General features: G+C 52.2%; 1 protein-coding gene across 1 annotated transcript in view; it reads right to left on the reverse strand.

The window, feature by feature from the left end:
* Window positions 1-558: 558 nt before the first annotated feature.
* GAB2 (GRB2 associated binding protein 2) overlaps window positions 559-17,223 on the reverse strand; it is a 157,759-nt gene continuing 141,094 nt past the window's right edge. The window contains exons 4-10 of the mRNA XM_070425696.1: window positions 9,167-9,756; window positions 6,615-6,709; window positions 5,128-5,392; window positions 3,536-3,626; window positions 3,126-3,228; window positions 1,797-1,922; window positions 559-1,085 (exon numbers count right to left, since the gene is read on the reverse strand). Of these exons, the coding sequence (XP_070281797.1) occupies window positions 942-1,085; window positions 1,797-1,922; window positions 3,126-3,228; window positions 3,536-3,626; window positions 5,128-5,392; window positions 6,615-6,709; window positions 9,167-9,756 (1,414 nt within the window). The 3' untranslated portion in view covers window positions 559-941. The remainder of the gene's footprint in view (window positions 1,086-1,796; window positions 1,923-3,125; window positions 3,229-3,535; window positions 3,627-5,127; window positions 5,393-6,614; window positions 6,710-9,166; window positions 9,757-17,223) is intronic.

Below are 17,223 nucleotides of genomic sequence, written 5' to 3' on the forward strand. Positions count from 1 at the left end.
GCCCAGCCCACTGCTGTCCCAGGGTCGCCCCTCAGCCCCCTGCATCACCTCCGGTGCCCCCCAGGCTCCCCTCTCCTCCCATACCCCATACCATCCAGCCCCGCCCAAGCCCTCTCTCACGTGGTACCCTCAGGTGGCAGGAACTTGAGGAGGTCCTGGGGAAGCTCCCAGGGCCGGCCCCTGAGGATCAATCTGTGTCCTTGTCTCTCCAGCTCTGGGCTATGGCCCTTTCCTTGTTCTTGTTGCCCTTCATCCTCGATTTCCTTCCTTTTGTCCTCATTCTTCTCCCCCCCACCCCACCTGCAACAGGTGCACTGCCACTTGGCTGAAAGTGGAGGAGGGGGCAGTGTAGCTGGGGATCTAAGTCCTTTGTGCCCAGAGACTACCTCTAACCTTCCCTCTCAACTCCTCCGCCTTTTGGTGGCCTTGCCTCTCCCCTGCTGAGACAGAAAGGGATAAAGTCCATGTCCACTTTGGTCTGCTGGTCCTCGTCGTCCCGGTCAGTGAGACGATGGGCTTTTCCGGGACTGAAGGAGGCGGCCCAGAGGCGGCCGGCCCAGAGGCGGCGGCAAGGGGGCTGGGAGTGAGCGTGAGGTGTGGAGTCCAGCTCCGAGCCCCGGCACTTCCCTCCACACATCTGGAAGGTACTCAGGTCTCAAGGGCAGGAAGAGGCTGAAGGATGCTTTTGGCAAGCGCCCTAACTAAGGTGAATGGAGGCATGGCCATCACTGGTAAAAACCAGAGGTGGGCCTGGGGGGCGGAGGTGGTGCCTCCATCAGGCCCTACCTCCCAGGAAAGGCTCAGGGTCCCTGACCTCAGTGCTTTGAAGCCAAGGGTGGCCAAGTAGAGGGGAGGTTGGAAGGGGCAACAGGAGAGGAGAGAGGGGAGATGGGGAGGAGCCAGCTTCAGTGCCTGGGCCCTCTCCAGGCTTGGCAGCCCCATCACAGCTTGGCACCCTTGGAAGGCTCCGAGGACTGCCGCACGTCTGTCCACTCCTGCATGGTGCTCTGCAGGGCCTGGGTCTTCTCCTTGTCCACTTGGACGTAGTCCACCTTCTCGTCGGAAGTGACAGACGATGTGGACGGCTGAGGGCAGAGGGGGGAGTAGAAGTGCTGTGAGTCCCCATGACGGGGCTGGCGGGGAGCCCCAGGACGCTGTCCTGGGAGAGGAGGTGGGCCTCGCTGGCCGCTCAGACTGGCCGTAGGAGTCTTGTCCTTTTCTGAAAGTGGCCTTTAGAGCCTCCACTCCACAGGGCATCATCCCTCCAGCCCCAAGGGGGACCCAGGCCCACAGCTCTGTCCCCACCCACCTGGTGACCACTCCTCCAGGGGAGGGTATGTGCTGGGTGCCAAGCAGCACCAGCCACAGGCCTCTGTGTATCCCTGCGGGGGACCTGAGCTGAGGCCAGTGCCCGCCCTGCCTCTGTGCAGATCTGTACGTCCTGTGGAGGTGGCCTAGGCCCAGAGTCCCCTCAGGCCACTGCGTCAGGAGCAGGGCCCTGGGACCCACCAGGCAGTGAGCTCTCCTCAGAGAGCTTGGGACCAGGACATAGGAGTCTCGGGTCTGTCGCTCATTCACTCTGTGCTTTTGTTTGCCCCTCTGCACAGGGAATGGCCTGGCTGACCAGGTGCCTGGGCCCAGGTACCTGTGAGCTGAGGAGGGGATGGGGTGGGGCTGTGTGAGCCTTGTAAGACCCGGACGAAAGCACAGTCAAGCAGCAAGAGGGGAGTGCTGCTGTTTGGGGCGTAGGCACCCTCACCAAAGCCCTGGCCCCCACCCCAGCCCACCCCAGGCACCTTGCGGTGGGGGCTTGGAGAGCTTGGCTGGAAGTCCAGGGCCAGGTAATCGACGCTGCCGGTGCTCTTCTTAGGGGCTGGACTGTTGGTGCCGCTGGGAATGGGCGAGGCAGACACTGGGTATTGCTGTCACAGGGAGGAAAGTCCTGTTAGTAAGTCTGGGAACTGGCCTAACCCCCCACCGGAAAGCTCGCCTCTGGGAGCTGGAGCTGCTGGCACCCCTGGAGGCACACACCGGGCCAGGGCCTTGCGCGTGCTCACTTAAACCCTGATGGCAATCCTGATTTTTTTTAAAACAAAGACAAAACTGGTTCAGAGCCTTGGCGGGGCCTGTAGTTGTACAGCTGCTGAGCAGGGGCAGGAACCAGGTCTGTGCTGGCTCCCAAACCTGTACTCCTCCCCCTGAGCTGTCCTTCCCTCCAGGCCAGCTCCCCGCTGCAGGCTCCCCGGCAGCCCAGCCCTCGCCTGCTGACCCCGTGACGTGAGCCCATTCCCTCTGTGCACTGGACGCTGGGAAGTCTTTTGCAGCAAATCTGCTTCTCTGAAACCCCCCCATGGCCTACAGCAGTGTGCTCCCCCAGCTCCTCAGAGATCTCCACAAGTGGCCCCGTCCCCTCAGCAGCCCCTCAGGGACTGCTGGAGGGTCCTGTCTCTGTCCAGGCCCCAGGTAAACTGCCCAGGATTTTCGCGAAGCCCCACGCTAGCGAGAAAGGCGATGTCTTCTGCTCTGTCTGCCTGCCCTCTGGTTGGCTGGTGCATGTGCAGCAACCACCCTATTCTGTGCAGTCGTCCTCTCTTCCCGGCCATCTCGGGGGCCCTGTGCCACGCTGCCTGTGTCTATGCCTCCAGAGGGGAGGTGCACCTCCCCTCTGCACATATGCTCATGGCCCTAAGCGTAAGGGAGTGAAGGGCAGATCTTTTACTTTGAAAGGTTTTTAACAAGATAGAAGAAGGAGTTAACTTTGAAGGTGCTCCTGCCACCAGTGCTTATTCTGAAAACCTGTCTAGTCACTTGGTCTGCTAACCCTTTTGGGGCTCCCTCCTTCCCACAGAAAAGTCTAGTCCCCCCAAGATGTCATTTGGGGTCCTCCACCTTTCCCAGCCTGCCCTGCAGCTGCACTCTCCACACCACCTGTGTCGTCACAACAGAGGCAGGCCTCCTCTGCCCCTAGAACTGCGGTCTCTTTGCGGGCAGGGACCCTGTCTTCATCGCCTCATGTGGCTCAAGAAAGATTTGCAGCAGCAAATAAAATATCAAGTAATGTGGGATCCCTGGGCGGAGTGAGTGGAGTGGGGAGTGGGGACTGAGCCTTGGGCCCAGGGACTCACCATAGAGACATAGTTCTCCTCACTGTCTCCTGAGTCCGTGCTGGTGATGCTCTGGGTGGAGGTGGGGCGGCAGTACTGGGAGGAGCTGGAGTTGAAGCTGTGGCTGTGGTGGGGGGAAGGCAAAGGGTAAACTGGGAAGTTTCCAGCCTCCACAGGGCCCCCAACCCTCACCCACCCCAACCTCTGCCCACACATCACTACCAGGTGAGGAGCTGATTCAGGGTGGATACAACTGTTCCCCCTTCCCAGGAGGAACCGAGCTCCCAGAGACATAGGGAGTACTGAGCTACTGACGGCATTATCATCATTATCATCGGGCTGCAGCCTTCCTGACTCCCAGCCTGGCCACCGGTCCCCTCACCAACCCGGACGGCTCTGGGCCACCCTCCCACTTCCCAAAAGACACTCACATGGCCCTCGACCAAGACTTGGTGACAGGGGACTTGAAGGGGAGCTCATCGATGACGGTGTTGCTCCGCAGGTCGAGTGGTGTTGGCTTCACTGGAGCAGGAAGGAAAGTTGTGTTATCGGCCGTGAATAATGATGTCACACTTACATGTGACACACAGGGTATGAGTGCCCTCAGATTCATCCTGGTCTCACAGAGGGACACAGGGTGAGCGGTGATGTGCTCTTTGCCCATGTTGATAGGCCTCAAAGTCTGTCTTCAGATGCCAAAGTACAGATTTTTTGCATTGTGTCTACAGGCATCATATTTTCTGAATCTAAAGTGAGGACAGAGGGTCTGACAACAGGTTGTTCTCCCCAGATCTGTGACCATGTAGGGAAATGAGGGAGGATGTTTATATGGGAGAATGCCGGCATGATCACCTCTGACCCTAAAGTGGAGGGAGATGGAAGGCCACAGCCTTGCAGGCTTCCATTCAAATGCTAAGACCTGAATTCCCAGGTGACCAGACCCACTGGGCTCATCTCCACCAGAGGTGACTCGACTTCTCCCTGTAGTCCCTGCCACGGATCCAAGGCTGGTGCCTGAGGTGGGAGCAGCGGGAACCCCAGCACGTCCTGGTCCAGAGGCCGGGAACACAGAGCCAACTTCACTGAGCACCTGCTGTGGACCAGAGTCAACCTCCGGGATGCTTCCTTTTGAACAACCCCGGAGGCAGGAATTACTGTTCCCATTTCACAGATAAGGAAACTGAGGCCCAGAGAACTTAAAGGATTTGCCCAAAGACACACCTAGGAAGTCTTGGATAAGGATTCCAACCCCCATTTACCTGGTTTGAATGCTCACACCTTTCTATTACGTCAGAGTGGACCTTTTAATAGACTGCTTTGCCCGTTCCACTCTACACAGATCTAAACTGTTCCAAGTTACCCTTGCACAACATTTTATGCACAAGGAGGAACTTTCAGACGTAGCTATGCCCCTCAATTCCTCTGGGAGGTACGTATTATATCAGTGATGGCGAACCTATGACACGCGTGTCAGAGGTGACACATGAACTCATTTTTTTGGTTGATTTTTCTTTGTTAAGTGGCATTTAAATATATAAAATAAATATCAAAAATATAAATCTTTGTTTTACTATGGTTGCAAATATCAAAAAATTTCTATATGTGACACGGCACCAGAGTTAAGTTAGGGTTTTTCAAAATGCTGACATGCCGAGCTCAAAAGGTTCGCCATCACTTTATTATATTCTCCTTTTCACAAATGAAGAAACAAGGCTCAGACACAGAATGATTTGTCTCTACTCACACGTCAGCAGGTGGCGGAGCTGAAACCTGAATGTGGCCTGTCCTGAGCCCCCCCCCCCCCGCCACCCCCCCCCCCCCCCCCCCCCCCCCCGCTCTGGACACCAGGCTTCTCCCTCAACCAGTCCCTAAGGTGCCAGACCACTGGGATGCATTTGCAGGGTTAGTGCATGTGTGTGAGACTTTGGGGTGTTATAAAGTGCAGGACCCACTTGATCGCTAAATGAATGCAAACAGCCCCTGGCCATTGTCCAGAGACGGAACCAGGAAAGATTGGACTTACCTTTGCGGTTAGGTTTGAGGTTGCGGTTGACGGGGGGTGGCTGGATCTCACTCCCCCGGCTGGAGCCTCGATGCATAGAAAGGGCTGTCGCAGGGTAGCCGAGGGGGTCAAAGAGATGGGGTCCTGGGCTCATGGGGATGTACACGCTCTGGGAGTTGTCACCTGCTCGTTCCAAGGCCAGCAGAGTGGAGGAGCCGGGATTCATGGGCACGTAGTTGTCTTCGGAATTGGTGCTGTCTGATCGGCCTATGAGTGTTTTCCCCGGCTAGGAAGGAGAGTGAAAGAAATACAGCATCACTGGCAAGAAGAAACCACAGGGGTGAGGACCTGTGCACCAGGGAGGAAAAGGCATGGCCAGTGAGGTGCGCCGTGAAGCTTTAAGGCAGACCCTGGGAAATCAAAGAAAAAGTGGGCAACAGGAAGTCCCCCTGTGGGAACCTTCTAGATCTCAGGCTCCCTTGGGGCGCCCTTGTAATTTTTGATAAATGTTTAGCCTGAAATCTCCTTAGTGGCTGGGCCCCTGAGGCTTTCCATCTGCCCCAGGCAGAGGACAGCACAGGCCATGGCTGCATAGGTTAGTTCAGGACCTCTCTCCATGTCAGTGTGGACTCACCATTGGGAAGTCAGTGTGTCAGGCCCTGCGTTGGGCCAGGAGCATATTAGAGGCCTTGGCCCTGGCAGGTGAGGGCTGGGCCAGCTGCGCTACCCAGGCCAGCTCTCAGGGTGACTATGGGGCAGGCAGAGCTGCCAGAGTATGCAATGCAGCAACCCTGACCACAGCCTTCCTTCAATTCTTGCCCTGTGCATCCAGAAGTAGAACTAAGCTGCTTCTGCATTGGTTACCTAATTTCCATTTTTTTCCAGGCACCTGAAGCCAGGCCCAGTCTGCTCAGCTGGGGCCTGACACCTTGTAGAACTGTGGTCAGACACTGCAGAGGGCGGCCTGGGATCCTACATTTAAGCCATAATTATGCCTGTAGTCACACAGCCACTCCCCTAGGGGAGACCTGCTGGGTGAGGATGCAGCCTGAGATCCACCATCCCAGAGCCTGGGCCCTCTGCATTTAGACCTTCCTGTTTACCCACAGGGTTGGTGAGCCTGTGGTCTAGTGTACCTAAATACACACACTTCCTCTACAGCAGGTTCCTCAATCCAGGGAGCCCTGGCTGGGTGGCTCAGTGGTTCAAGCATCGTCCTGTATACCACAAGGTTGTGGGTTCCATCCCTGATCAGGGCGCATACGGGAGGCAATGGATCGATCTTCCTCTCATATGGACGTTTCTCATCCTCTCCCTCTCCCTTCTTTGAAAATCTATAAACATATCCTCAGGTGAAGATAAAAAAAAACACAAAAATCAAAATTCAACCCAGGGCTCTGAACTAAGACAAGCAGTAGGCAGGGCCTTAAGAGGGAGATGCTGTCTCTCTTCAGGTCACCTTTACCCCATCTGAGCCGGCCCGAGGACGCCTGGCTGGGGCCACTCACCAGGAAAGAACTGACTCCATCACTCATGGACTCTGAAGAGCGGCCTGCACTCTCTCCGCCTCGCTGAGGGTGGTCATAGGACTCGCAGGAAGAAGCTGTGGCAGAGGAAGGAAGACCAGATGCACACACGGTTTCCTGTGTGTGGACACTCCCCTAGACCCTTCCCCAGACCCTTCCCGTGTTGCTGAGACTTCAGAAACCACTCCTCCCCGCCCTGGGATCAGGCATTACCCTGTCACATCTCCCTGCAGCTCAGAAGTTCCTCCCCGGCTCCCAGCTCCAGTGATGGCATCTACGTGGAGCCCCAACCACTTCACCCTCATTTATGCACCTCCCCTCTAACCACAGCCCTTACCGCCCGGGCCACTCACCTGGCCACCACTGACTCCTGACTGATGTACACACATGATTTTACTTCCCCACCTGTGTGAGAGCTCTCTGAAGGGTAGGGTCATGTTCTCTGTGTCCCTGCCATCTCTGTCCCAAAGGACGGGGTGACTGATCAAACAGGTGATGCACTGCAAGACTGCAGAGTGCTGAGCCAGGAGTCAGGGCCAGGTCCAAGGCCCATCTCTGCCCCTGAACAAGTGTCTCAACTACCTCAGGCCTCACGTGGAACGGAGACGAGGCTCTGTCCCATCAAATTCTCAGGGTACTACTGGCTTCAACAACAGAGCAGATATAAAACAGGCTTTGCAAGTTACAAAGCAAATGCAAATGAAAGGCATGAACATGCTAGACTTTTTCACTGAACAGAGGAGATTATGTGCAGGGCTGGAGTACTCTATGTGGAAAGTGAGTGACAGTCGAAGTTAGAAGTTCAGACTTTACACAGAGATTCAAGGGGGACTTAGGAAATGTTCTGAAGATCTAATTTTATTTTAATACTAGAGGCCTGGTACACAAAAATTTGTGCACTCAGGGGTGTCCCTCAGCCTGGCCTGTGCCCTCTCGCAGTCTGGGACCCCTCGGGGGATGTCCACCTGTTGGCTTAGGCCCACTCCCAGGGGGATCGGGCCTAAGCTGGCAGCTCTGGCAGACATCCCTCTGGCAGCCCAGGAGCCCTTGGGGGATGTCCACTTGCCAGCGGGGACCAGACCTAAGCTGCAGTCAGACATCCTTAGCGCTGCTGAGGAGGTGGGAGAGGCTCCCGCCATCACTGCTGTGCTGGCAGCCGTCAGCCTGTCTTGTGGCTGAGCAGAGCTACCCCTATGGAAGCGCACTGACCACCAGAGGGCAGCTCCTGCATTGAGCGTCTGCCCCCGGCGGTCAGTGTGTGTCATAGTGACCAGTGATTCCCAGTCGTTCTGTTGTTAGGGTCAATTTGCATATTACCCTTTTATTATATGCCTGGTGCATGGGTGAGGGCTGGCTGGTTTGCCCTGAAGGGTGTCCCGGATCAGGATGGGGGTCCCGCTGGAGTGTCTGGCCAGCCTGGGTGAGGGGCTGAGGGCCGTTTTCAGACTGGCCACACCCCCTTCAGGGTGGGGGGTCCCTGCTGGAGTGCCTGGCCAGCCTGGGTGAGTGGCTGATGGCTGTTTGCAGGCTGGCCATAGCCCTTCAGGGTGGGGGTCCCTGCTGGGGTGCCTGGCCAGCCTGGGTGAGGGGCTGAGCGCTGTTTGCAGGGTGGTCATGCCCCCCAGCAGGGACCCTCATCCTTTGGGGGTGTAGCCAGCTTGGGTGAGGGGCTGATGGCTGTTTGCAGCCTGGCCACAGCCCCTTTAGGGTAGGGGTTCCCCCTGGGGTGCCTGGCCAGCCTGGGTGAGCGGCTGATGGCTGTTTGCAGGCTGGCCACTGCACCTTCAGTGTGGGGGTCCCCACTGGGGTGCCTGGTCAGCTTGAGTGAGGGGCTGAGGGCCGTTTTCAGGCTGGCCATGGGCCCCAGCCACCCAAGCTCCCAGTGGAGGCTGGCTGGAAGCATGTATCTGGGATTTATTTATCTTCTATAATTGAAACTTTGTTGCCTTTAGCGGAGCCCACAGCGGGCCAGGGCAGGCAGGAAGCTTGGCTTCCTCCATCACCGGAGCAACCAAGCCTCCTGCTTGCTCCAGCTCTGCAGCTGCCAGCCGCCATCTAGGTTGGGCTGATTTGCATATAGTCGCTCTGATTGGCTGGTGGACGTGGCTTGGGGGCATAGCGAAGGTACAGTCAATTTGCATGTTTCTCTTTTATTAGATTTGCTCATCCACGTAGGTTTGGCTCCAGTTTGGACTGGACCTCTAAGTTGATTTTTGCAATCTTTGGCTTGATTGATAAATGAATAAAATACTATGATTTGGATTTCCAAAACCCATAATATGCTGTAATGTGGTTAAACAAGACTGTTCTATCTCCCTTGTAGGATATCAGTTTCTCTGAGGCAGGTCTGCTACACTCTCACCATGTGGGTGTCCACTAACAGCCTCCAGTGCTGGATGGATGATGTCTAAACCATGTCAGTGACTGGGCTGGTCCTCACGTCCCCCGGGCACGCATGGCTACAGACTAGCAAACTGCTGAGAAGCCCCGTGCTACCTCCCCTCCCCCTGGGTCTCAGCTGGGCTTGCACTGACCTCGGTGAAGCCGGCTGTTGTCCATGGCCGGGAGGGTGTTGCGCCTGGGGATGGTGGCGGCAGAGACCGATCTGCTGTTCTCACCGATGGGGGGTCTCTGCTGAGAGCTGCCCCAGCGAGGCGTTTCTGCCTGGCTTGGCTTGGGGGGTCTGGGTGGGGGAGCTATGGCCGAGTCCCCAGGAGCGCCCACTGCCATGGCATTGTGGTTCTTGTCCAGGGTGAAGGTCCTAGGGATCTGGTAGGCCGAGTGGGGGGTGGTCGGCACCTCCATATTGTCCACCAGGAGGTCCCCGAACTCCCGGCACAGGGCGTTGCTGGGCGTCTTGAAGGCGTACACGTCCTCATTATCCGTCTCGGAGCCTGTGAGGCTGCCCTTGGTGTGGCCATGGGCGGCCAGGCTCCGGGGCAGGTCGTAGGCACTGTCTCTGAATTCTGTGTTGTGCCGGCTCGGTTTGGGGAGGCTATAGAAGCCATGGACTTGACCGCTGACCCCGTTGACACAGTGTCCGTTGCCCTGGGCAAGTTTCTGTACAGCTGTGTCACTCCTCATGAGGAAGGAGGCCCTGGTGCCCTGAGAGAAGCTGGCACTCCTAAGAGAGAAAGAAGGGAAGGGGCAGGTGGTTAGAGGAGGCCAGGACTGCCCACCTAGGGAGGTCAAACCCTGTGCAGCTCCTTGGTGCGGGAGAAACACAGGCTGTGGAGGCCAGCCGGCCTGAGGTTTGCCTCAGTTTACTAGCTGTGTGACCTTGGATAAGGCACGTTCTCTCCCAGAGCTTCAGTTTATGCATCTTCAACAATGGTGATTAAACACCTACTTTGAAGGTTATTCAGAAACTAGACTGGTATACAGATGTTCCATCAATGTCAGCCTTTATTCTTCCTGCTACCCCCAAATGGCTGTGAGTAGTGGGGGCTGGTCTTACCAACACTCCCACATCAAGAAGCCAGTTTATACTGCTAACTTGACCACTGTTTTAAGGTGAAATATACACATTTGAATACAAAGACGGAGAGACAGGAAAAAAGAACCCTAAAGTCGTCAGAAAATAGCAAACAACTCATTTTCTCCAAGTATCTGTCTTCCCATTGTAAAATAAGTTATCCTACAGGTGCTGATGTAAGTCCTAAGGAGTCATTCAGATGTTAGATATAGATTTATTTTCCGCTGTGTATTATGGCTTGTTGACAGGCATTTGTAAGGAAGCCAAAATATCTATTGGAAAATAGTTTCCTGTTTGGGAACTATATTCAGGATAGAAAGAGTTGTGTGTGTGTGTTTTTTTTTTGTGTGTGTGTTTTTTAATTTAGGTTTTTGGGCAATAAGGTAAAACCAAGCAGTTTAAAGACCTAGGAGTACAGGGATATGTGTTAGGTCCCAGATAGGCCACTGATATGTTCTGTGAGCTTCACTAAGTTCCTCCACAAGGTTTGACTCCTCAAGGTGTGACTCCACAAGGTGTGACCTCCCCAAGGTGTGACCTCCACAAGGTGTGACCTCTATAAGGTTTGACCTCCACAAGGCATGACCTAGTGGGTCTCAAAGGGTCCATTTGGCCCTGAAGCAGCATAAGCATCTGGTCTATAAGCGTGGTTTCTGAGCTGGACTTTGTGTTCTGTGTAGGTGCCTCAGGAAACTGGAGGATGAGGTTCTAAGAACATAGGGATCCAGGTCTGGTCTTCTCTCTCTTACATTATGATTTTTCAATGGATTTCAGTTGGGGGTAAAAAAGCAGTCACTATTCTAGAACAATCCTTTGTAGTAGTGAATCTGTCTGTTGGAGTTGACCCCTGTTGGGGGCTATAAGCTGCTAAGAATCGGATGAAAAGCTCTTGGAATTTCTCACTGGAATAAGGCAGATGTTGTATATATACAATTTGCAGGCTAAATCTGGGGGGCGAGGGTGTCATAACCCCTGAGGACAATCCACGCAGCTCCTGCCTTATACAAGCTCTTCCAGCTCATGAGGAGCTTGTTACTTACAAACGTGGCCACCAGATGGCGGCAGAGAACAGGGCCCGGAGGCCTAGAATGAGGAAGGGAAACAGGTGTCTAGGCCAGGCTCTCATGTAAACTTGCATCCATTTCAATCACCCAACCTTCAGCAGCCCTCCTCTGTGTTCTTTCTCCCTTTCTACGCCAACCACACACCTAACCAAGCCACCAGCCCTGGCCTAGTTCACTGGCCACTTAGCCTTGAGGTGATGCGTGCTTGGGGCAGAGGAGGGGCGGCCCAATGCAGGCAGAAGGGGTCACCTGGTTCGCATTTGTCTGTGGTGCCTTTCATTTTGATGTTTGGAATGTCCAGCTCCCTGTTGGATGCTCCCGTCTGCATTACTTCATGTAATAAACATGCACTGATGTCCTCCTACTTTCCGTCTGGGCTGGCCAGGCATAATGGATACAAGGATGCCTCCTGCCCTGGGTGAGGGGGGCAGGGGTGGAGGAGACACACAGGGGCGAGTAAACGCTGTGGACGGATGTATACTAACTCTCCCTGGGGCGGCGGGTGGTACACAATGCCAAGGGACGCTGCTTCAAAGATGTTACCTTTGAGCGAGTCTGGCAATTGGCCAGGCAAAAGGCAAGAGAAGGGAAAAGGTGTTTCAGTTAGAGGCACAGGAAGTAGAACACAACCTGGCAAGTTCAAGGGACTGCAGGCTGCTCCACCTGGAGCCAGTGTGCCAGGAGGCCTGATGGGAATTGGCCCCCACCACCCCTGGGAGGATTTTTAAGGTGGAGGTGGGGCTGTGGTGGGTCAGCATGACAGGTGTCTTGCAGTAGCCTTACACATACTCAAGAACAAATTCATCATTTTCCTCCTGACCCTCCTGTCTTGGAAACAGAACCAGTCATTCAAGCCTGTTACCCACATTATGCGTTTTCACTCAATAACTCCACAGGTCCGACTGAATCCACCCAATTCAGGCCTCCTGATTTTTCTAGCAAAAGGGTTAGAAAAAGCCTCCCTACCATCTGCCCAGGGCTTCTCATTCCACTGACATTTACTTTCCTCACTGCCCAGTGTAATCTTTTTCAAAACTGTCTCACTGCCTTCAGGACTAAGCCACATTCCGACTCCAAAGCATCTCTCCAATCTCTTCCCGAAGGTCCAACCCCCCACATCCCCAACCCCGACTCCAGGCTCCACTCGAGCCAGACTGTCTAGCGTTCCCAGCCTGCCCCATGCAGCCGTGCCTCTGGGCTTTGTTGTGCTGTTGGCTGTCTGAAGAGTTCTTACTTCCAGCTGACCGGCTCCTACTCCTTCCTTCCTCAAACTCAGCCCGAAAGGCTGCTCACCAGCCTCTACCTTGGAGCATCATCAGTCACCTGCTTAGCGCTGTTCTTGAGCAGGTAGCCACTGTTATCTGTGTTACCCACCACTGTCACTTGTCTCTTCCACCAGACTGATTTCCTCGAGGAAAGAAACTCTCATTCATTTTTTCCTCTCAGCAACGGATGAGTGCTTGTCACAAGGTAAATAAGGAATGCATGTTTGTTGAATGAACAGCAATGAATGGAGAAGAGTTGAATGGAGAAAACCAATGAATAAAGAAGTGTTGGTGCAGCCATCCCCTTTCCTGAGCTTAGCCGAAGGCCTCTGCATCCGCAGATCCAACTCCACCTCCCCTTTCAGCACCACTGGAGGGGGGCCCAGTGCCCACACCCAGCACCCTCCTTTCTAACTCCAAACTACGACTCCTCCGTAACCATGTCCTAGTAGCCTAAGCTCCAACCCCGGGTTTGCGTTGTTCACCATTCGCTGGAATGCTTCCTAGATGCACAAGAAGCCCTTCCAGTCCCCAGAGGTTGCAGGTCCTCCATTCCTCCTGTGCTCACCACCACCCTTCCACGGCTCCCACGGCACTCCACGCTTCCGTCAGCCCACGCATGCTGCCTTGTACTAGAGCTGCTGGGACTGCGTCCCTCCACTTCCTCAGACCCTGTGCCCTGGAAGGCAGAGGACCTGCCCTGTGCTCGGGCGCAGTGCCTGGCATATGGTCGATAATACTGGTACACGCTGAGGGGGACCCAGTGTTCCTTCAGGAATCAGATGGAGGAGCTGGACAAGGGAACAAACTTGCCCACAGTTCCATACCCAGGTGGGAGTAGAACTGGTCCTACTCAAAGCCCCTCTGATTTGGGCAAGAATCGAGAGGGGAATTCTGAGCACTCAGCAATCCGGGGGCCTTCACTACGTCCTTGTAAACCTTTATGGAGGCCCATGTCGCCGTGACGTGCTGCGTTGCTTTCCTGGGAAGGACACCTGGAAGCAGGGGATGTGGGCCCTCAGAAGCTGAGCATGGTGCGGGGCCAGACACATCACACGGGATGTAGCTTCTAAACCTAACAGTTCTGAGAGGCAGGTACCACCCTCACATACCAGATGGGGAAATGTAATTGGCGGAGTTGGTGCGGGAAGATATTGGGACACAAGTGCACAGGGGAGCTCCCAGGGGGCAGAGAGGAGTTTGAGGGAAGACACTCCTGAAAGCCAGCCGCTCAGTGCCTGCCTCCCAGTCCTGCTGCCCAGGGCTCCTGAGGCTGTGGGTGGGTGGGGCGAGTGCATCACTTCTTGCATGTGCTTTGGTCTTAGTATCAACCCCGAACCTCTTCCTTGGCTTTTGGGGACAGTTTCCCAGCCGCTTCATTTTTCACTTGGCCTTTTGCACTTTCACTATAATTGTATTTACCACACTACACCACGATTTCACTCTTTCCCACCTTATTAGACTACACGTACCTTAGCAATGAAGGTCCTGGTTTGATTTTTAATGGGTATGTTCCCATTTAAGGAAATCTAATATATGAATGCTTGTAGGTAGATGAACCACAATCTAGAACTCTGTAGCTGTCACTGACAATATATTTTTTTAAATTAAAAAAAAATTTTCAGTTACAGTTGACATTCAATATTATATTAGTTTCGGGTGTATAGCATAGTAGACATTTATGTAACTTATGAAATGATCCCCCGATAAATCTAGTACCCATCTGACACCACACATAGTTATTATTGTATTCCTGACTATATTCTCTATGCTGTACTTTACACCGCCGTGACTATTTTGAAACTACCAACTTGTACCTCTTAATCCCTTCACCTTTTCACTCAGCCATCCAACCCCCTCCCTCCTGGCAATCATCAGTTTTTTCTCTGTGACTATGGGTCTGTTTACTGTGTTTGTTTTGTAGGTTGCACATATAAGTGAAATCATATAGTATTTGTCTTTATCTGTCTGACTTATTTCACTTAGCATAATACCCTCTAGGTTCATCCATGTGTCACAAATGGTAAGATTTCATTCCTTTTTTATGGCTGAGTAATATTCCATTGTGTATATGTACCACCACATCTTGTTTATTCAGCTGTCTATCAACGGACACTTAATTTACTTCCATATGTTGGCTATTGTAAGTAATGCTGCAGTGAACATAAGAGTGCATATATCTTTTTGAATTAGTGCTTTAGATCAGCAGTCGCCAACCGGTGGTCCTTGAGGTCTGAAAGGTGGGTGACCTCTGGTTTAAGGAAACCTTTGGAGCAGTGGTCGCCAACCAGTGGTCCACAGACCACTGGTGGTCCGTGAAGTCCGAAAGGTTGGTGACCACTGCTTTAGATTTCTTTGGATGAAAACCCAGAAGTGGGGTTGCTGAGTCATATGGAGTTCTATTTTTAATTTTTTGAGGAACCTCCATACTGTTTTCCACAGTGGCTACACCAGTCTGCATTGCCACCAACCGTGCACAAGGGTTTCCTTTTCTCCACATCCTGGCCAACACTTGTTGTTTGTTGATTTTTCAATGGTAGCCATTCTGACAGGTGTGAGATGATATCTCACTGTGGTTTTAACTTGCATTTCTCTGATGACTGGTGTCACTAGCAACCTTAAGAAGTCATTCGGACCATCCTCCTGCATCTGACCCACCCCAAATAGATCCCTCCTGTGAGGTTTAACAGCCTCCTTGAAATAAGAAGACAGAGACTGGCTCGAATCTGGAATGAGGCCCAAAGGCTGACAAACAAAAATAAATCCAATGGAACTCATGTGTCTTCACAGACAAAAAGGGATCTGCTGGTCTTGATGGCTCAGTCCAAAGTTCCTTCCATTGGCAATGGTTACTATGCTGAGGAGTTACTTATCTTAGTTCAGTGGAAGAGCTGGGTTTTGAAAACTAAATCATTTTAACCTTAATACATATTACTCAGTACTTGAAGGAGGAATCGCTGGTAGTGTAGTAAAAGTAATGATGACTAAGTCATGGCTTTATCTCTAATGCACTTCATCTATTGTAACTGGATAGCAGATTCCCCCATAAGTGTAAAAAGGAATAGACAGAAGACTGGTGTTATTAGCCTCGTAAGTACAGATTGACTGTAGCAATCCAACCAGGCATATTTATGTCTATGCTTGATAGCAATGAATGAGCTGGTTCTCTCGTCCAGTCCCTACTCAAAAGGAATCCTGTCAGGTTATTTTGGAGATCAAATGAGGTAACAAATGTGAAAGTGCTTTGTCAACTGTAAAGCATTATTCCTCTTTTGCAGACCACCTTGTGTGCAGTGTGAATGTCAGGGCAGTGCAGGATGAAAGCCCACCCACATTCTTGCCAGCACTTGGCACTGCTAGTCTTTTTTATTTTAGCCATTCCAGTGGAGATGCAGCAAATCTCATTGAGGTTTTAATTTGCATTTTCTTGGTGATTCAGCATTTCCCCATGTATTTATTGCCCATTCCTGTATCTTTTTGTGTGAAATGTCTGTTCGAATCTTTTGCCCACTTAAAAAAAATTGGGTTGTCTTCTATTGAGTTGTAATAATTTTTAAAATATATTCTAGAAATAAATTCTTTGTCAGACATATGTGCTTTGAATATTTTCTCACATTTTATTAGTTGCCATTTCGTTTTCTTATGGGGTTCTTTTGAAGAGCAAACGTTTGGATTTTGATAAAAACTACTTTATCATACAAGGAACAGAGTGACAGATATCTGTCAGAGGGGATGGGGGCAGAAGGGACTGGATGAAAGAAGGTGAAGGGATTAGCCAGAGAACATATATGCATGAGCCATATACATAGACAACAGTGAGGTGATAGCCAGAAGGAAGGGGGAATAAGGGCTGGGTGGAGGTGGGCAAAGAGGGGAAAATGGGGACATGTAATAGTGTCAACAATAAAAATAAAGTAAAAAACTTTATCTCCCTGACCGATGTGGCTCAGTGGTAGAGCACTGGCCTGCACACCAAGGGGTCTCTGGTTTGATTCCTCGTCAAGGGTACATACCTGGGTTGCGGGTTGTTTCTGGCCCTGGTTCCCTGGCCCAGGTCAGGGTGTGTGCAGGAGGCAACCAATACGTGTCTGTCTCTCACACACACATCCTCCCTCCCTTCCACTCTCTAAAAATCAATGGAGGAAAACTATGAGGATTAAAAACAATAACAACCTCCCCCGAAAACGACTTTATCAAATTTCTCTTTTATGATTCCTGCTTTTTGTATCCTATATAAAATTCTTTGCTTACCCCAGCAAAGATCACAGAGATGTTTCTTCTAGAAGTTTCATAGTATTAGACTTCACTTTTAGGTCTCTGATACATTTGAGTTAACTTTTGAGTAGTGTGATATGAAGTAGGGGGTCTTTTAATTTTTTTGGTAAAAATATATTTTTATTGCCCTAACTGGTTTGGCTCAGTGGATAGAGCGTTGGCCTGTGGACTCAAGGGTCCCAGGTTCGATTCCGGCCAAGGGCATGTACCTTGGTTGTGGGCACATCCCCAGTGGGGTGTGTGCAGGAGGCAGCTGATTGATGTTTCTCTCTCATCGATGTTTCTAACGCTCTATCTCTCTCCCTTCCTCTCTGTAAAAAAATCAATAAAATATATAAAAAATATATATTTTTTTATTTATTTCAGAGAGGATGGGAAAGGGAGAGAGAGATAGACACATCAATGATGAAAGAGAACCATCGATTGGTTGCCCCTACATGCTTCCTACTGGGGATCGAGCCCGCAACTCCAGGCATGTGCCCTGATGGGGAATTGAATTGTGATCTCCTGGG

This window comes from Myotis yumanensis, unplaced genomic scaffold, assembly GCF_028538775.1.
Source record: "Myotis yumanensis isolate MYYU_CA2020_CCGP unplaced genomic scaffold, mMyoYum1.0.hap1 SCAF_10, whole genome shotgun sequence".
Taxonomy (NCBI): Eukaryota; Metazoa; Chordata; class Mammalia; order Chiroptera; family Vespertilionidae; genus Myotis; species Myotis yumanensis.